The following is a 20362-nucleotide window of genomic DNA, read 5'->3' on the forward strand; positions in this document are numbered from 1 at the left end:
TGTACGAGGTGATGGATATTAGGTGTTTATTGCACGGCATTGTGTTGAACATCACCTGCTGTTCGACACGAGGAGCTGATGTTGTGCAGAGCCACGAGCCCAGGGCTCCTTAGGAACTGTTCCGGTGCATCGGGTAAATAGACGTGCCCTGAACAAGTGCTTTGTGAATTAATAATGCATGGAGCAAATCTGGGAAGAGCACTACAGCACAGGGGCTGCTCGGGAGCTGCCCTCTGCTCGGGCAGACAGGAGGGAAGTTTGGGTTTTAGAGGAGAATGTGTCGATAATGAAGCAAACTCTGGGTGCTGTAATAGCTGGGGTTGTGCTGTGTTGAGTGCTGGCCCTTGGTGTGACTGTTGGCTGGCTCTTGTCACGCTGTTGGGACAAATACTGCAGATCTGCCCCATAGGAGCTCCCTGGGCTGCAGCAATGCAGGAGGAGCACAGCTGGATGTGCAGAGGTTCCCAGCCAGATCTTCTGGATTGCAAAGCGAACAACTCAGACTTGGGAATCTCTGAGGAGGAGTCAGTGTATAAAGCCAAGATATTCTTTTTTCTTTGTCATTTTTCTGCCTATAATGTTGTTTTATGTTGCTGTGAGTCATTTCAAGCAACAGAATGTGCCACTAATGAAATGCCGAATATTTAACACAGCGTTATTTATTTGGCCAGTATAAAGGAGGGATCTCCATTGTTGGACAAATGCTGGATGGGATCAATGTGTGGTGTTGGTCTCCGGGCCCACGCTGGTGCTGTGCTCTCAGTATTGCATTGCATGTGGGCAGATGTGGTGGTTTTGGACCTTTTAGGGTCAGAGGAAGGGCTGCCTCTGGGAATGGGCTCCAGATAGAGAATCGCAGAACCATTAAGGCTGGAAAAGATGTCTCAGATCCCCGCCCCACAGTGCTGCATTTCCATGGCTCTGTGCACCTCTGGGGCGGTGACCCCTCTGCTCCCTGGGCAGCTGTGCCAATAGCACTTGCTGGTTAGCTGTAGGTGTCCCTGTTCAGGCCATTTCCACCTCCAACGATCTTATATTGATGCCTAGCAAGGAGTTGGTTTGGGCACAGAACCTACACGAGCAGCATTGGATCAGGTGTTAGGAATGGGGCGCAGTTACAGCACAGAATTCTTACACGCGCACGGCTTTATCTAGATTAAGAGTAGACGGATGCCATGAGTTAAATTAAATTTAATAGAGGAGAGGCGAAGGGGGGGCAGCGGGGTGGCCGGCACGCGCAGCGAAGCGCAGAGCTGCCCCTGGGGTCGGGAGCCGAGCCGGGACGTGGGGGCAGCGCGGAGCGGCCCCGCGGCGGCGCTGCCGGAGCGGTGCGGTGGGAGCGGAGCGGAGCGGGGCGGCTCCGGAGGCGGCGCGGAGCCAATGAGCGGCGCGGGGCGGGAGCGGTGCGCGGCCGGCGGCGTGTGCAGCCCGGGCGGCGTGTGCGGGCCGGAGCGGCGGGCACGCAGCGCCTGTCCGTCGCACCTTGCCGCCCCTTCCGACCCCCCCTTCCCCCCTCCCCCCCTTTTTTTTTTTTATTTTTCATTTATTTTTTTCCCTCCCCCATCCTGCGGTGGTTTTTTTCTTTTTTTTTTTTTCTTTTTTCTTTTTTTCCTTCCCTATTATTTATTTTTCCCTGTGGGGATTTTTTTTTTCCTTTTTTTTTTTTTTTTTTTTTTTCTTTTACCTCTCCTATTTTTTCGCGCTTCGCTTCGGGAAACGCTGGATTTTAAACCTCTCCCCGGCAGCAGGCAGTGAGTGGGGGAAGGAAGGGGAGGCACGCAGCTCCGAATATGGCCCAGGCGAAAATGCAGCACCCCGTCTCATGGGTGATCTTCGCCGGGATGGCCGCACTCCTCCTCTTCCAAGGTAGGGGGATACGGGCGTGCGTGATCCTATACCGACATCGTGGGGGCGAGCCCCCAGCAGGGGATGGGGAGGGGGGAGAGGCAGCTGGGGGTGATCCCCACTGTCCGCCGAGTTGTGGGGGATGCAGCACGGTGACACCTCCCTCCCTGTGCCCACCTCCCCCCCTTACTTTGTGCTATGGAGGAACTTCTTGATTTTTGGGGAGAGGGGATGCTGGGCGGTGCCAAGCGGCTCTGCCATCTCCAGCAGCACAACTTGGCTCCTGGAGGAGCCGTACATCTAACAGGCAGTGGACAGGGAGAGGTTTGTGGCCCTTCTGTGCTTCTTTTCTGCTTCTCCCCCCCCGGCTTGGTTTGGTTTTCCTTTGCTGGATCCGCCTGCAAGGTCGTCCCAAAAACTCGGTGCAACCCGAGGGCTGAGGAGTTGGGGAATTCGTGTTCTGCTGTGTTCTGGTGGCGAGCTGTTTGTTCATACCCTGCAGCCCCTGGGGAGGGGATTTGCAAAATAAATAAATAAATGTATACACTTTATATATAAAACAGCGAAGCGGGGGGGGGGTGGGGAAGGGGGCTGGCGGCAGCCGGCCCCAGCTGGCCGGCAGCACTGGGCTGTCAGTCTGCGTTAGGCTCCTTACAGCCATCTGGAGGGGCTGTGGGAGCGGGGTTTCCTCCGGGGGGTCACATCCTGCACCGGCTGCCCGCCCAGCTCGGGCTGCAGAAAAGGGGGATGCAGGCGGGGGTGCCCCCCAAGCCCCGTTGTGGATGCATGATCCCGAGGGCTTCGTTTGCCCTCGGGGGTTTTTTAGGGTGCAGGCAGCTCCGGAGATGAGGATGCGTTTGCATCGGGGATGGCATTGCAGTGGGAATGCTGCAGCTGTCCTGATGCCTGCTGTGGATGGGGGGCAGCTGTGTGCCCTGAGCATCCCTGCTTGGTTCACCCTCTGTGCAGCAGGACCTTGTGTGGGGCTGGGGGCTCGCGAGCAGGGGCTGTGCCCCAGCAAAGCAGGGGGAGATGGGCAGCGCTCAAACTTCTCTCTGCTGGGCCCATCGTTGCAGGGAGAGCCGCTGGGATGGAGCGGTGCGGGCTGCTTAGCATGCACAGCACACAGCGAGGCATTGCTCCTCTTCGCCTTCCTCCCATCGCCCTCCTCAAGCTCCCGCTGCCTGTGATGCTGCTGGGAACGCTGGCACTCTGCATCCTGCTCCCCCTGGGGCTCCTGGGGCTGCCACCTCCATGGGGAGCCCAGGCTGGGCGGTGGGCAGCCATCCTTCTCCTTGCTTCCCTGATGCAGAATCTGTGCCTCTCTTAGTGCTTTCTTCTGTCTCCTTGCAGCCCTATTCCCTGCTCATCTCTCATGCTTCTCTTCGTTCTCCCATCAAAGCTTGCAGATCAAAAAGTTGAGATTTTTTCTTTTTTTTTTCCCTCGGTTTTTATTCCCCTCTGCAGCAGAGCAGTGGGGAGGGGTGGGCTGCCTCCCCCTAACTGAAATCCTCTGCACGCTCCCCCCTGTCCCCCCCTCCCTGCACTCAGCCCTGCACGCAGCGTGGGTCCCACAAGGCCCTGAGTCACTGCTGGGTGGGAACAGCTGGAGCTGCAGCACAGCGTGGGCTGGGGGGGGACAGATCCATGGGATGGGGGGAGAGGGTGGCATAGAGCAGCCAAAAGTTTGGACCTTTTTTGGAAGCTGGGAGGTGCTGGGTCATCAGTGCTGCACGGGAGAGGGTCCCCCTGGGAGGCTGAGTTGCATAATTGTGTTTCAAAGAGTCATTTCAAGGAAATAAACTTGCGAGCAGAAGTCATTTTGGTTTTTAGCAAAAACTTTCAAAGTGGATTTTGAGCAATTGGGCATCCATTCAGCCCCAGAAGGAGCGTGTGCATTTACATATGTGTGTGCACTGGCAGATATGCAGCAGCCCCCTGCTGCTGTAGTGATCTTTTCCGCTATTCACAGTTATTTCTTTGAATTTTAACTTTCCTACCTGATGGTGGAACTGGTTTGTGGCTGAAAGCATGAAAATTGTTGTCATGCAGGAAAAAACTGTTTTGCACATCGCTACTCCAAACAGCTCGAGAGATCTGTGCTGCCCTCTGCGGCAGTTTGTCAATACTCCGGGTCATTTACCTATTTGCAGCCAAACAAACAATAAGGAGAGTGGCTTGTGAGTGCGCTTGAGAGTGGAGAGGAGCGTGAAGTGGGGTAATTCAGAAGTGCTTGGACGCCTGTATTTATGCAAGCATCCATTGGTTTGCAGCTTTTGTTGTTGGTTTTTTTTTCCCTTTCCCCCGGTGCTGGGCACATAGGGAACCAGGGGCTCCAGCCCCAGTGCTGGGGGATGAGTGCTGCTTGCAATGCAGCATCCCCACAGCTCTTCTGCACGATGTGAAATAGAGGCTGTGGGGATGTGGAGCACGTTTGGAGGCTGTTCTCTCTTCCCAGAGCAGAGGGATGCTCGTGGCTGTGCCCTTATTGCCACCCAGCCATGCTTCCCAAAGGTGGGTGTGAAAATCACAGTCCAGGAGAGGAGGGGAAGAAACTCCTCGCTCAGCCACGCACGAAGGGATTAATCAGGCTAAAAGGTCAGCAAAGATTTAGCTGGGCCTTTAGCATCAGTAAGCCAAGAATTATGGGAATTTGATTTACAAATTAGCATAAAGACCTTATTCTAATGAGTGATAGGTATGTAAAATAAGAGCATATGTCAACATCACACGCCGAGCAGTCCTCACTCAGAAGAATTATTTGCCCCCTCAATGTGGTTGGGTTGCAGATGGCACCTGAAGGGGGAACGGGGCTGAAACAGCACAGAGACATTGGGGTGCTGCCATTGGGAAGGGCAGGGTTGGGGAACATGGCGTGGAATGGGGCTGCAGCCTCAGGAGGGCTGGAGGGAAACCCAGCAGCTCCTGCACGGAGGTAATTGCACTAATGAATGTGTATCAGAAAAATTATGTGTATCGACGTCTTCTGGTGAACGCCCGGATTTATTGCTCCCCTGGGGAAATGCTGGATGTGGCTTCCTTGGTGGTTAATGGTTACCACGCAGGTCAATAAAATGTGATATTCACCCCAACGGCAGAAAATAGCTATTTAATAGGTAATAACAGTAATAATCAATACCGACATGATTAGATAACCTAGTTAGGTGTAGTACATAAAAGAGGTGCGGTGTGGGTACTTGATAGCCTGATTTGGAGCACTGCTGAACATCTGTCACTCTTGTTGATTCTAACTGGAGCTGCAAGCAACGATCCGGCACCTCTGGAAACCTGGCTGCTGCCTGGGATTAATTGGCACATTTTTAAGACTCAGCAGAGTCAATAGGAACCCCAGCAGACCTTTGTCATGGGAAGGATGCACTGCGGATTAATGGCATGGCACTGAAGGTGTTGGGTTGGCACATGGTGGGGGCTGACCTGGGCTGTGTGCAGTGCTGCAGGTGGGGCTGTGCGTGTGTTCCTTGCTGCTTCCATGCATGGGTGCAGCTCTGGGGGTGCTGGGTGCTGTGCACAGTGCTCCTCCTCTTAGGTACGGATGAATTTGTGACCCAACCTGCCAATGGTTGGGTGCTCTGGGGACTGCCACCAGTTTTGAGGTGTCCCCAGTGCTTAGTGAAAACCATTTTTTTTTTTCCTCATCTCATTTGGATCATCACAGTAACCTTGGCTGATGGTTATTCCATCTGCCTGTTGTGCTCGCCCTGTTGTGCATGAGATGAGCGCATTTGATATTTCAAGTGTCTGCTTCGTTTATTTCTCTTGCTGTTTTTGCTTAAAAATATCCGTATTTGTGATTTCCTTCCCCCCATTTTATTTTTTCTGTATGAGAAAAAGAATTGATCAGTTGACAGATTTGGGTCAAGGCAGCAAGCAGGGCTGGCTGTGATAAGCCAGGGTGGAGGTGGAGAGGATGGCTACAGCCAAAGCATCATGAAGGGGATGTCCTTATGGCCATGGGGTCAGGAAAAAACCTTTTGGCATCTCTTCCCAAACTTCCAAAGGGGCAGGAGAGAAGAAGAAATTTTCTTTGCCTGCTTCCCAGCCCAATGGATGCCTTTACTGGAGCAAAGCCCTAAGGAGGGTAAATGTGATTATGTTTTTGGGTTGTTGGTTGTGCTCCTTTGATGCATAGTGGCAAATCTGCTCTTGCTCAGTGGGACCAAGCCATAATCCCTCTCAGATATTGATGGCAAAGGCTCACAGCTGCCCTGGAGCTGTGACTTGGGCTGGAGTTCTTGGTTTCAACCAGAGGCCAAGAGGAGCAAGATGCCAACTTTGGGATTCAGAAACCCAAGCCGTGCTGATGTCTCCATCTTCAGCCGGCATCCTGCACCTCTGCGTGTGCATCCTCTCATTCCTTCGAGTCGCCAAGAGCACAGAGGATGAGCCCTCCATCACTGCATCCCTGGGGCATCCTGATCCCAGGTGCTGGAGCCCTTTTGCGTGGTGCATGCTGTGCTGCAGGCACATTCAGGGCTGCATCTGCCTCCTCCTGCCTTCCCGGCACGCACGCCTCACTCCTGGTTAATAATAAATCAGAGGTGCTGCCTTCAGTGTGCTCTTATCTCCTGCCAAGAAGGATAGCATGGATTTTTGATGCGCTTACAGTTAATATGTCCAATGCTGAAAGCTGTTGTAAATTAATTGACCCTTTGACCCGCCTTGTCCCGCTGGCTGTTCCCAGTAAAGGCAGCGCTCCTTTTTGGCATCCTCCCCCCTCTGCTTTTTCCTTCCTCCACCTCCTGCATGCTTTGCTTGCTGAGCAGGGCTGGGTGGTGGGGAGTGTGGTTCTGAGTATTTCCCTTAAAACACTGGGGAGGTGCTGATGGAGCTGGTGGTGCCTCGTCCCTGCAGATACCCAGGGTCAGGCTGGACGGGGCTCTGAGCAGCTGGTGGAGCTTTGGGTGTCTCTATTCATTGCAGGGAATGGGACCAGGTGGCCTTTAAGGTTCCTTCCAACTCAAACCGTTCATTGGGAGCTTGGTTCTGCCTGAATCCTGCAGCAAGTTGGGCTTGTTGTGTGCTCCATCCTCACCTTGCCATAAGGACACCACTCTTCTGTCTCTTCTCTCAGCTTTATCTAGCTTGTATTCCCTTTGCAAATGGGGTCTTTGCCCCATAATGCAATTTTGCACCACTGAGCATGAAGAAAGCTCCTTCCCCAACTAAGGCAAGCTTGCAGTACCCTCAGGTATGCCCTGCTGTGACTCACAGTGGAGCAGCAGCAGCCAAGGAGTGGGAAACCCCGCAGGAAATTGTGTAATGTTGGAAACAGAGGGAGTTTTTCCATTCAAAGCCATGGATTCCCAGCGATAGAAAAACGTGGGGGAAATAGGGATTGATTTCAAGTATTTTTTGCTCCAGATCCGAGCTTGCTTATGTACAAAGTTGTGAAGTTATTTCAAACAAAATAGCAATCCGAGGGCGGCGTTCCAGCAGTACAGCAGAGCCCGCAGTCTCGCGCCTCGTTCCATTTTTTTTTATTATTATTACTTCTTCAAAACAGACCCTCTGCTAATGTTTTGATTTTGTCAGAAGCAGCATTCTTGATTTAAAGACCTGGTTTGAAAGCCAAATCCAACCCGCCTCATTGGAAGCGCGACAAGCGCTTGAAGTGTGAAGCAAGGTTCATTAATACTGCAGCATTATCTGGCCCTTTGAGCGTGGCTGCATGTATTGTTTTCCCCTCTTTGGGAGGCTGTCTGGTGGATAACGCTGAGTTGCTGGGTTTGTTTGGTTGCTTTCAGGCTTTATTCCCGTTCTGCAGGACAGATGGTATGAAGAGATGAGAGGGTGCCTACATGAGACTTTTTGCTCGGTCAATCCCCGAAGCCGGCACCGGGGTTTTGATGGCAGTCCAAGGAGCGACAGGGCTGGTTTTGGCTTTGGCATGAGTGACATCTCTCTTAATGAGGCTCTTTTTGGAACAGTGCTGCGGGCAGCGGGAGCCGCTGGACAGCCAAGCTGTCATTGAATGCAACATTGAAAAAATGGTGTTATTTATTGTTTATGTTTTCTGCTGCTTTGCTACCCGTCAACACTTCCCGTTGTAGGTTCTCAGCTTCAAAACCTGACATCACATTAGCAGCCAGCTCCAAAGCCCCCAAATAATGCATAAACTATGATTATTCCTTCTGATCCACTTGTGTTTATGTAAATGGCTGGAAAAGCGGTTTTTGGCTTATTTCAGAAGCTTAAGGGATTCATAGCAAGCCTATTATTGAAAAATCAGAAAGTGAAAAGCAACTTCTGAGACGAGGAATTAGCAGCTCAATGGCTGCGTGCGTCGCGCTGCCTGCGCGGCTCCGGCGGTGGCACAGCTGGGAATTCCTCCTGGGATTCACAGCCACCCACACAGCAACAGGTTGTGCAGGGAGCTGGGATGCTCTGCGGGTTGTGCAGGCCGGGATGGGGGATGCTCATGCAGGGTGTATGCAAGGGATGCCTGCAAGGATGGGAGTTGTGTCCAAGGGATGCCCGTGAGGGATGCGGGATGCCCACAAAGGATGCTGGGTGTGCACAAGGGAGGTGGGATGCCTCTATGGGATGCCTCTGTGGGATGCTGGATCTGCTGCACCTTGCTCTCTGTGACCACGTTGGGTGTTTCCTGCATTTGGGTTGAAAGTGCCTTCTTTGAGCCGGGTGACTGGGACAGCACCTGGTGCAAACCTGCTGCTCTGCAGGGTGGCTGTAACCTGCCAGTGCACATGGTGACCAAACGGAGCTTGGAAGAAGCCAGGAGCTCCAGAGGATGCTGTGGGCTCCAGAGAAAAAGATTCAGCATAGGGTCCAGAAGAAAAATCCACTGAAGAATCTGAGAGTGGTGACAGGAGTGAACCCATTCACCAAAAGAATGCAGTGCAGTGCCATTCTGCACCGTGCTCAGGATCACAAACAGAAAGAGGAGAAGAGGGCTGAGGTCTCAGCTAAGGTCCAGGAAGAGCCAGAACTGCAGCTGAGGGCTAGCTGAAACAGCAGCACTGGGCAGCATTCAGCCACCTGAGTTCAGAAACCTGTAGTGTGGATATACAATTATCTTGGAACAGTGATAGGAGGGGAGAAAAAAAGAAGTGGCGTGGTGGTGGTTGTTGTTGTCCTGCAGAAGGGTCCCCCAGCCCTTCCTCTGGAGCAGTGTGTGTGTAAGGGTGGTTAGTAGGAAATGTCTTTCTTTGAAGGACTGGTGATGCACCGACCCAGGGAGTGGTGGTGTCACCATCCGGGGGGCGATCCAGGATTGTGGCACTGAGGGATGTGGTCAGTGGGCATGGTAGGGTGGGGTTGGACTGGGGATCTGAGAGATTTCTTCCAGCCCTGGTGATTCTATGCCCAGGAGGGGTGCAGGATGCATACGAGGGATGCCCATGAGAGATGCAGGGTGTGTACATACTGGTGGTGCTGGGGAACACCCGTGTGCCCCATGTGGGTCTCCTCTCCATGCATAACCCTCATCCCTCTGCCCCAGTGAGGATGCAAATATTGGGCACATCCTCCTCAGGCCTCTCCGGCTGCCCTGCTGCCTCATCCCTCCTCTCCTGCTGCTTTTCTTTCTCTGCTTCGGTCCCTTTCCCCCTTCCTTATGTTAATTTCCCACCTGAGCACCAAGTACTTTATAAATAGCAAATCTGAAATGAATTTCCTAGCAGCAATCATTATCTCCCTCGACAGCCATTAAACATTCACACAAGCAGAGCAAAATGACAAAGGGGATTGATTTTTACAGTATGTTGGGGGGGAGGCAGGAGAAAGGAAATATGTTGACAAGGCTCTTTTTTCCCCCCATTTTTTCTCCCCCCTTCCCTCCGATCCTCGATCTCGAGGAATTTAAAATCACCCAACAACTCTTTGCTGGGGGAGAGGGCAAAGTGGGGGATAAAAATATAGAAATTAATGTAAGAAAAGCCCTCTCCTAGCCTTGCTGTACTCTGCCAGCTGGTAAACATGCAGTGGGTGCTGCGGAGATGGGGGGGTGGGCTGGGGGGGCTCCGTCCCTGCAGAACAAATGTGTTGATGCTGAAGTCGGGAGCGGGCGAGCTGCTGCCGTATGAGGCACTGTAGCTGAAAATTTAACTTTGATTTCAATTTTCATATTTGTCAGCAATAATTAGATTCAAGAAATGTTTTTGCCGCTGTTCTAAAATACTAATAAGTAGGAGCCTTTGTAGTAGGGCTAATGGAGTCTTTTTTTTCCTAGTGGGCTAGAAAAATTCCATTAAAGGGGAAAGTCATACTATATTACCGTGCTTCAACATGCATTGGCTTCGCCACCGCCGTAATATCTGTGCTGGGAGACAGCAGCTGTGGGAATGGGGCTGGCAATAGGGCTGGCATTGCAGCTGGGGCTCTTTGGGGGCTCTTTTGGGGCAGTTGAGGGCTCTCAGAGCACTCGTGGGACGATACTGTGCTGATCCCCTGGCTGGTTCCTGCTGGCTTGCTTTGGCGCTTGTTCTCGGTGTTTCAAATCCACGTGGGATTTTTGAAGATGGTTTATGGGATTCCCCTTGCTGGCTCTGCTGTGCTCCTCCAGAAGGGAAATGAAATGCCTCTTCTGCTTCAGCCCTGACTGCTGTGTGTGTGGATGTCCTTGCTGCCACGTGCCACGTTTCAGCCCTGAGCGATGCCTAAAATAAAGAGAGATTAAATTTGCTGCCGATGTGCGCAGCAAACGGGGGAAGCTCTGAGTTGCGTTGTTCTCGAGTTACTTCAGCCTATTAAGCAAACAAAAGCACTTGTGGAGTGAGAAATGGAAAGGGCCAGCACGGCCCGATTAATCCTGGCTGTACAATTCCATTAATAAGCCAGCTTTTAATAGGTGGCTCTTTCCAGGAGCTGCTGGGACGAAGAATTGATGCATTCGCTGTAATTGTGTTGCGACTAATAGGATATGAAGAAAATTGTATGGAGAACCTGTTCTTTTGCCACCGTTTTCCAATCAGCTGAAATAATGCCTTCCTCTGGAAGAGCCCACAGGGCAATGATACTTAAATCTCAATAGGAGCAGCAGTGTTTTCAATTCTGGTACAGGTGATGCTGGGTGGTTTGGGATGCAGGGAGTGGGGATGGGAGCTGTGGGATCTCTGTGGACGGGGTTTTGTGGCACAGGGACGCCCCTGGCATCTCCCCCCCACCCCTGCATTGTCAGCACGAGGACCCTTTGCCCTCTGCAGTCGCTGTGCTTCCTTGGGACAGCAGCCCAGGATGTCATATGTGGAGGAGCACGTGTTGGAGAGAAGGAAACACAAAGCTGATGGCTGCGAAATGCTGATGGCCTCTGGTTCCTGCAGCCTCTGCACTGGGCAATCTGGAAAAGTTTATGTCTGCTGCAGGGCTGATTGGGGGCTGTTTGTTTTTCCCTCTTCCTCCCCATTTGTATGCACGCTCTGACCCTTGGCTGGGAGCAGGCTGCACAGTAAGTACAAAAGCGGGGGGAGCCCAGGCATGGTTCAGCTGAAATCCCCGGGGAGACAGATGTGATTACCTTACAGAAATGGCTTCAATAAGGCCAGAAAGGGATATTGCTTTTATAGCTTTTGGGATATAAAACATTTAGGAAATGTGATTGACTGGCAGAGCCTAATTTATCATGTGCCCGTTTCTCTCTCTCTCTCTCCACCCCAACACAGCAGCACGTTCAGATGGGCACGGCTGTGCCTCTCCCTTTCCACCTCTCTTGTGCACATAACGGCGTGCAAACCAGCCCTGCTGCTGTGTGCACGTGCACACCCAGCACACGTTCCCACTGCTCCTGACTCCTTGTCCCTCCGCCCGTGTCGTGGATTTATCATCATTCTGCTAAGCGCTAGAACTCCTGTGGCTATTTATAATTAATGCTCAGAAACCTGCCAATCCATTTAATGACACTAGGAGGTCACGGCCTCCCTTATAGCTTCCCATTAATCATCATTAGAACAGTTCTGGGTTTTTTACATTCTTTTTAAATGTTAATTCACCTTTATAATACTCCTTTCAGCTATGACTGTAAAGGGAGACTCTGTGGTGACTCCAGACTGTCTTGCGAGTGTGTGCAGGTGAAAGGCACAGTGGGACAACTGCACTTGATAAAGTCTCTTTGGATGGCTCCCGCTGGAATGAATCGCGCTCACAAACTCGGTGAGATGGGATTTCTTCACTGCCCTCTGCTGCCTGCTGCTCGCAGTGCTGCTCTGCATCCCTCGTGCCTCCATCCCTCGGGTACCACAGAGCCAGCACTGATTGCTCCCTTCCCACAAAGACCCACGCTGCTGGGATCTGAGCAGCAAGGAGATCCCGGAGGGGACTGCTGGCTCAGTGATGCTCCTGCACTGTGCTGGAGTCAGTGGGCTGGCACAGAGTTTGCTCAGACTCCATGGGCTGTGTTTGGGCAGCTCCTTGCTGGGGCGCCTTTGGATTTCGCCCATCCGTAGGTTGGTTGTGGTTGCTGTGCCCTTTGGCATCTTGTGGTGTGGCACTTTGCCATCCTGGAGGTTAAAAAAAACCACAGCAGGAGATGCAGGGCTGTTAAAGGAGGGAGTCCATCTCCTTCTCTGCTGCATCCCTGCAGTCAGGCAGCCCCGAGCCTCTCCCCTGTGTCCCAGGGCACTGGGATGCTCTGGGAGGCAGTGCAGCAGAGCGGCCTTACAGAGATGTCACGTCGCAGTCTGGAGGAATGAAAGCTCTGAGTGCAATCTGGTTGCTTTTGGCAAAAAACAATCCTTCCTACGTAGCCCTCCCTTGGCTTGCTGTCATCCCCTGCCTGAAGTCAATCTGTGCCATTAACGGGAACGGGTCTGAAGTGATGCTCAGCTCATCCCGATTCTGGCTTTGGTGCTCTCAGGAGTGCCCGTGCTGTGGTAGGGCACAGCTTTGCAGCAGGGATTGCTCCAGATGCAGTAATGCATGGAGCCGTAGGATCCTCTCCTGCAGCCCCACGCAGGTTTGGGAGGAGGAAGGTCCATGTTGGAAGGTCTGGTGGGGTATGGGGACTCCTCCCTTGGCTCTGATGGGAGCCCAGCCCAGCTTCTCTGAGTAAATACGCCAGCAGCATTTGGCTTAATGAACTGTGGCTTTTAATAAATGGCTCTTATCTTGCTGAAGTGCTGCTAAATTGTCAGGATTTAAAATTAGCCTAATAGATTTGCGGGCGATGTTTTATTCACTGGTTAGTTGGGAAGAGGCAGGGGAAGGGGGGATGAGATGGCTCCACCCCATCCTCCCTGAATTATACAACAGTTATTTATTTGTTTGGGCCGAAGGGGAAATGTTCTGGATTAATGTGTGATGCCTCAGCACCTGACTTAATGAGAATTTAGAGCCCTATCCCAAACTGATAGCCTCCAATTAATCACTCGGTGGCCCCTCTGCTGGGCTGTCCCTGGAATACATTATTCGCATTGGTGTTGGGTTGTGGCACCCGGTGCTGCCTGCCAGGGGATGGAGATGGACCCTTCCCTTTGGCTGTGAGCTTTCTGAGTGCTGTGCAGCACTCCTAGCAGGTTCACCCTGTGCCAGTACTGAAGAAGAGCCCCTATCTCCATATGTATGTGTGTGCAACTTGAGCAAAGTTGAGCTCAGCTTCCGCTGCATCCCATGAAGTTGCTTTGTGCCTTTTGAAAATGCAGAGCCAGTTACCATCCTGTTGACAGTTCAGAGACATATGGAGGATTGGGACAGAAGAATGTTTTATAATAGACTAATATCAGATCTGGTTGGGATGAAAGATGCCAGGGAAATGTCAATCACTGGCATTATCCGAACAAACTGCTGTACCTGCCGAGATAATATTTAGCAATTATGTAGCACCCAACTTGCTTAAGCAGCACAGACGGTGGCTAATTAAATCTCCCAGGACTTCCTTTGGGTGGGTGTTTTCCTAAAAGCACGGCCCTACCTCCTCACAGGGTGTTTTGTGTGAAGCTGGGTGCACTTCTCACCCACCTCCTGGGTAGGGAGGGCGGAGGAAGGAACTGGTGCTGCTGGAGATACTCAGTTAGGGTGAGCAACGCATTCTGCTAAGTGACCCAGATAGCCCAAGGTGCTTGGATGCTGAACACCTGGTGTGCTGGCCAGGTGCCTCTTGTCCTTTCTGAAACTGGGAAGTTTGGGTGCAAATTCAGTCAGCATCCCTCAATGATACAGTTTGCAGGGCTGGATGGGGAGCGTTGCACGTTGTCCTTCGTGCTTCTGGCTCGCTGAGCTGCTCTCATTCTCCCTTAGTTGTCCTTCCCCTATCCAACCTGCATCCTCTTTGCAGCACAGCATCCTTAGAAAGCCTCATGTTGGGCAGTGCATCCCCATGGACGTCCCAGCTTGGGCACGAGCAGCTGAGATCACAGCAGCTGTGAGGAAAGCTTTCAGCTCATCCCAGCCTGTGCTCTCCTCACCTTGCCCTTTGCACAGAGCATCCCGCCGGGTGAGGCAGCGCTCTGCCCGTGACTTTGTGAAGGTCAGCATTTGTGTCTGAAGTGGGGCTGCTAGTAGTGATGCGTGATGCACGGTGTCAGCCGTAAAGGAAATATTGTATATAAAAGATAAGTTTTTCCCTTTCTTGTGGCAGAGGAACAAGGCGCTGGGTTCATTTAGCATTCATAAAGTCTTGCTTTGGAAACGCCTTTAAGTACTGCTGAGGGAGACTTGAAGGAGCGTGTTTGAGAGTCAAATGCATATCTCCTTGGGCTCTCCTTTCATCTGCTTTAAAAAACACAATCTCTTTTTTTTAATCTTTTTTTCCCCCTCTGTAAAAATACTAATCTTCTCCAACAGCAGCAGACACCCAGGGTGCAGGCGCTCAGCAATTAGCTCAGTGAACAGAATAAGCGTGGAGCGGAGGGAAGGGGAGCTTCAGCCAAGTGCTAGGAGGACGACAAAATGCAGCCTGCTAATTAGGGGGCAGCACGGGGGATAGCTGGCTGCTTAATTCAGTGCTAAGCTGCTAAGTCACCACGTGTTTTCCACCCCGGCAGCCAAGGCTTGGGGATGCTGGGCTGACATTGGGCAGAGAGGAGAATGTGGCAGGAACTTGGAGTCTTGGGGTGGGTTGGAAAGCAGGTGGCCCAAGCGCTTGGTGAGGATGAGGATGGAGCCGGCAGCAGGGTGAGGTTTGTAGCCTTGCAGTTGTAGAGACATAGAATTATTCAGGTTGGAAGAGACCTCTGAGATCCCCAGCCCGCATCCCTCAGTGCCACATCCCCACGGCTCTGCAATATCCCCATGACCCTGCGCTCCCTGTGCCGATGCATCACCACTCCTTTGGAGAACAAATGTTTCCTTATATCCCACCTGAGTCCCACCTCTGTTGGGAGCCACGTGGAGCCTTTTGTTTGAGTGCTCCCAAGGTGGGGAGTGGAGCATCCAGCCCCCACCACGCTACCTCCATCCTGCCGAGCCAGCTTTGGTGTTGCATGGGCTGAGGTTCAGCTCAGTCTTTCCCTTTGGCTGAAACTTTTCCCTGTCCTTGAAGTCTCTTCTCCTCCACTCTTCGCTTGAGGGAAGGGAATTTATTGCAATGAAATATGTTGTCTTGTGGCTTTTTATGAAAACAGCACATGTCACTGCCCCTGTTTCCTGGAGCCAAAGGATGTGGCTGGATTTCAAAAAGAAAAGGGCTGGATGATTTCATTATTGCTAACAACTGTTCCCACAAAGATAAGGACAGTTTAATCACATTTCCCATGCAGAAGTACCGAGGGAACCAAGAGGGAACGTTTCCATTTGATTTTTTGTGTTGCCTGCTGTGGTTTGGTCGCCTTTGGTGCATCGCGGTGCCAGCCGGACCTGGGGGGAGCATCATGGCCATCAGGGCACCACGGCCCAGGAGTGATGCTCCAGCCTGGCCTGTGGGTTTGTTTTGCTGCTGCAAAATCAGTGCAAGCAAAGGGGATGAAGTCGCCATGTCTTCCTCCTGTTGTTCGCATGCCCATGGCACGTCGGTGCGCCATAGAGGAGCTCAGTGCTTGGTGCCCCTGGCAATGAACACAGGGTGACCACGTTGGATCCCAGCAGTGACCACCCAAAGAGAAAAGCTGGCTTGTAATTACAGTCATAATTGGAAATGATTAATGGTAGCAAAAGAACTTCAAGCGATTTCTTGTAATTAAATACTAATTTTAATTCCTTTGCAGTGCCGAGCACCATGTTTGCTTTACTGGTGATATTTATGCCTGTGCCTTACATGTATTTTTAAGATATTAAAAGTGATTAACATTTTTTGTAACCGGGTAAACAAGTAAATATCAATTAATTTGTTTACTTTGTGTCTGAATATGGCAATTACTATTTCATAGTTTCAAAGATCTCTGTTCTTGAGGATTTGTGGCTTTCAGTGCGTGTAACAAAGAACGCTCTGATACGAAGTTGGGGATGTCATAGCCTCATTAAGACTGGAATCATAGAATCACAGAAGGGATTAGGTTGGAGGGGTCCTTAAAAATCGTCCACTTCCAATGCCCTGCCATGGGCAGGGTTGCCATCCAATAGATCAGGCTGCCCAGGATCCCATCCAGCCTGGAAAAGACCGCTCAGATCCTCCATCCAACCCCAGCCCACTGCCTCCGTGACCCATATCCCTCAGTGCCACGTCCTGATCTCTGCTCCAGGGAAGTACTGGTGGGTGCTCCTTGTTTGCCGCTTGGCCAAATGCATTTCCAGACCTTTAGGGATATACTTGTAAGGTCTTCAGTATTTTTTCCTTACCTTACTGCCATCATACTTAGTTGGCTTTGAGTTTTGACCCCATAGCTTGGGATTGGGGGTTTGGCGCAGGCACGAAAGTGAGACCCACGGAGTCGTGGGGACTCCCGTTCCAGGGAGAGACCTGCAGCGCCCTGGAGAGCTGCAGAGAGCTGCACTGGCTCCAAATATCACCCAGCATGGGGCTGTGCATCCCTCGCACCCTCTGTACCACTGCTCCCAAGCGCTGCTGTGTGAGCATCGCTCGGCTCGATGCGCTCACGTCCTTCCCATGCCTTGACAGAGCTGTGCTCAGCAGAGCCAGGCTGGGAAGCAGTTTGCTGAAAAGTTGGTGCTGCTTCTCATAGCAACACACCGGGCAGAAAACACTTGATGGAAATTGTGTCTTTTCCTCACCAGTTCCTTGGTTCCTTGCTAATGCTTTTCATTCCCTCTTGCTGCTTGAAAGAACTGATCGTCTGATTAAATTAAGACAGACACAAAAGCAGCTGGCCTGCCAAAGCCTCGGATTTTATTAAAAATAATATTGTTTACAGAGTTCTCTCCTTTTATAGTGCATATAAAACAGCGTGTTCCACCCGAGCAGCCAGCAGGCTTGCTGCAATTTACCCGGGAAGAAGAAAGAGATGGAGAGGCATTAAACCTTGTTGTGATGGGGAGTGAGGAGGAGAGGGGAAGGAGATGGGGAACAGCCACAGAGCAAAGGAAAGGGAAGGAAATTGGAAGAGAAGAGCAGAGGAGTGACGGGCTGGGTCCTGGGTTGCGGATGCCCCGCTGCAGGAGTGCCCTTCCCATGCTTGGCTTTCTCTTCTCTTTCCGTGTCTTCTGTTTGTTTGTTTGTTTGATTTGGTTCCAAATAATTAATGGTAAAAACCCGTGGCTAATGGTTTGAATGAAGGATGGATGGGTACTTTAATTAACTCGTGAAAGGATTATACACTTGTGCTTCCAGTCTGGCTGACCCCAGTGAGGTAACGAGGCTGGAATGTCCCATGTGGAGGGGAGCTGTGCTGGGGATGTGACTGTCAGTGAGTGTGGTTGGAAGGATGCTCAGCTTGCTGATCTCAGGGCACCAAAATCCCTGGGACGGGAGCTGGGGGGCTGCTGCAGGGTCATAAGGTGGAAGGAGGGCTCAGTGGTGGCCCTGGGCTGCTCCTCACCAGCTCTGCAGCATTGAAATTAATTTCTACTCACGGCTTATCCACGCCACATTTCGGATCAAAAGCCGTTTTGACTCTGAACGAGGCCTTTTTGGCCTTCCTTCTGTAGTGGTATCTGCCCCTGGAATCCTCCTCACTTATCAGCCCCTCGGCAAGCTGCTCCGTTTGATTGCTGATCTGCCTTATTATGTTTTTAAATGCGCTTTAATATTTTAGTTTTAGCGACGACTTTTTTTTTTTTTTTTTTTTAAAAAAGGCTAAATTTCAGCTTCTGAAGTGCAGTACCTCTCTTTCACTTCAATGGGAGCCTCTCACATTTATCCCAAGGCATAACATGGTCCTTGCAGCGTTTGAAATTAGAGGCGCTGATTAGAGCATCTCTCAGCCACCGCCGCTGTGCACCTCAAAGGACGTTCAGGAGAGTCTGGATCTGGAGCTGGGAGTGGCTGTGTGCTCAGCATGGGGTTTGATGGGATGTCATGCCCCTCGGAGCTCTTTGCAGATGACCCGGAGATAGAGGGCTGCTTGTAGGGTCGTGAAACACCTGGGTGGTGGGATTGATGGCTTTGGTGGGAGGTCTGTAATGGGTTATGCCTGTGGGACATGCAGGATGAGCCAGAGCAGAGAGGTGAACACACAAGGTCAGTGTGAGTGCTTGCTTTTGCCTTGCTCCTTTTTTCTTTATATTTTTCCTTCTAGCTGGAACAGCACAATAGGACATTGGTAAAAATCGTTGCACCTGATATTCTAGTTTGAGAGTGCCTCTAGCCAGATATTCAGTGCTTTCAGTCCTTGATGAAGCCAGCAACAACCTATGCTCTGCTGTGTGGCCTCGAAGGTGCTCAGCACCCCTTGCAGTGTGGTGCAGACATTGTGCTGCCTGGCAGGGTGGGCTGTGTGCTGCTCTGGGCAATGGGCTGCTGGGGGAACGTGCCATAGTGGAACCAGAGTTATGTGTTTTGTTATGGGAATTCATTGACTTGTTTTGAGGTTGTTTTTTTTTTTTTCTCAAACCTCAGTGTGGTTTTGGGATATTGTACATGCTGGAGGGAGTGGGACAGATGCTGCAGATGTGGGCTTGTGCTGCTGATGTGATGCAGGACCTAAGCAAGGCTCGGCAGCAACACGTGCTCTTTGAAATGCCCTTCCTCACCTAAATGATTTCTCACAAATGGTGATTTTGGGATGTCAGTGCTTGAGATGGGGAGACTGAGTCCCGTGGGGCAGGAGGATGTGTCTCACAGAGCCTTCAAACCCTTCAGCCTTCAAACCTTTTGCAAAATGGATAAAAGTCTGTCTGCCTTCTGAAGCAAAGCCTTGAAACGAGGGCTTTTAATACCCTGGGGTGTAGGTGGCTGTGGGGTGTGCTGGACATCTCTGGGGTTACAGCAGAGCTCTGGTGCTGAGCCCTTGATGTCTCTGAAGTGGTTCAGTGGTTTCAGCTCACAAAGATGGTCAGAAAGCCAGGTGTGGTGGGGCGGCCACGAGAGGTCTGCAGTGCTTCTGTCACTCTGCGCCATAGCTGTCGCTTTTGGCTGAGGCTTTCAGTCCTCTCCCTGCCAGGACCCTTGAGCAGTGTGAGGGAGGGACAGATGGTTACAGGCTGGTTACCCTGGCTCTGCTTGGAGCAGTGGTAGCATCATCCCCAGACCCCTTCTGAGGGCAGGTAGGGAGGAGAGGTGATGGTAACTCTCCAGCAAAGCAGGTTGTCCCTGGAAATAGAACATGAATAAGTAATCTGGATAAATAATGGAGCTGTCTGAACTGGAACAATAAAGAATAAAAGTGCTGAGTGTGGCTTGCTGTGATTTGTGGGGTCGTGCTGGCTGGACGGAGCAGCTCCACTCTCTCTGGTGAGTGGGTGCTCACCCAGCAGCCAGAGCGTGGTGATGTGGTGCTGACTGGTGTGGTGATTGCTTGCTTTGTGGTCTCCTCCTTTGTCATGCTGCAGAATAACCCCTGCAAAGCTTGGGGGCTCGGTGGGATCCCGGTAGGTGTAGCCCTGCACACCCCTTGTGGGCAGCTGCCAGAGCTGCTGCTTGGTGCTGGAGGTGATGCAGACCCCTGCAGACATCCTGCAAGGCTTTCATGAACCGGAATGGAAGTTGCACCAAGTAGCAAATCAGAATCTCTGCAGCAAATTAGGCTTTTTTCTTCTGCCTCCTCCAAGGGACGTGGCAAATAATTATTCACCACTACCTTCATATGATATTTATGTATGGGAAGAGTGCTGTCATGTCTTACTCAATCTTTTCTTCTCGAGACAAAGCAAACCCCAGCGCCTTTCATCTTCCTTTGGAGCTGTCTGTGCCTCTCACCCGTTTCATTGCTATTCCATGGACTCAGCCCCACTTGTCCGCGGCTCCGACGTGCGATCAATCGCATCCCATCAGCCCGAGGTGTGCGCCTACCCCTGCGTGAGCACCGTGGTGAGCTCGGTTTGGATTGATCTGATGGGAAGGGGACCCTCCAGCAGCAGCTCTGCGCAGACAGATGTGTGCTTAGCAGGGGCAGCTGCTCGGTGGCCGTGCTAAGCCACAACGCCTTAACCTTTGGCTGTGTGCAAGCGTGACGGCCAGATCGGGATGGATATTGCAGCTGAGGCCTGAATTAAAGCAAGTGGAGCAAAATAATTCTCCTTTGTCCTTCTTACACTGCTTGTGTTAACACAGCCTGTA

The 20362-nt window shown here is 51.7% G+C and overlaps 1 protein-coding gene across 7 annotated transcripts in view; it reads left to right on the plus strand.

Moving 5' to 3' along the window:
• Positions 1-20362, plus strand: part of LOC100547960 (protein CEPU-1) — a 294126-nt gene that overhangs the window by 47073 nt on the left and 226691 nt on the right. Inside the window, exon 1 of one of the 7 annotated variants that reach the window (XM_085209229.1) lies at positions 1450-1866. The exons of 5 other annotated variants lie outside the window; for them this stretch is intronic. In XM_085209229.1, coding sequence (XP_085065355.1) covers positions 1791-1866 — 76 coding nt within the window. In that variant the 5' untranslated portion in view covers positions 1450-1790. Of the gene's footprint in view, positions 1-1449; positions 1867-20362 lie in introns of those variants that run through there. One more of the 7 variants, XM_085209232.1, reaches the window with a different exon arrangement.

This window comes from Meleagris gallopavo, chromosome 26, assembly GCF_905368555.1.
Source record: "Meleagris gallopavo chromosome 26, MGAL_WU_HG_1.1, whole genome shotgun sequence".
Lineage (NCBI taxonomy): Eukaryota > Metazoa > Chordata > Aves > Galliformes > Phasianidae > Meleagris > Meleagris gallopavo.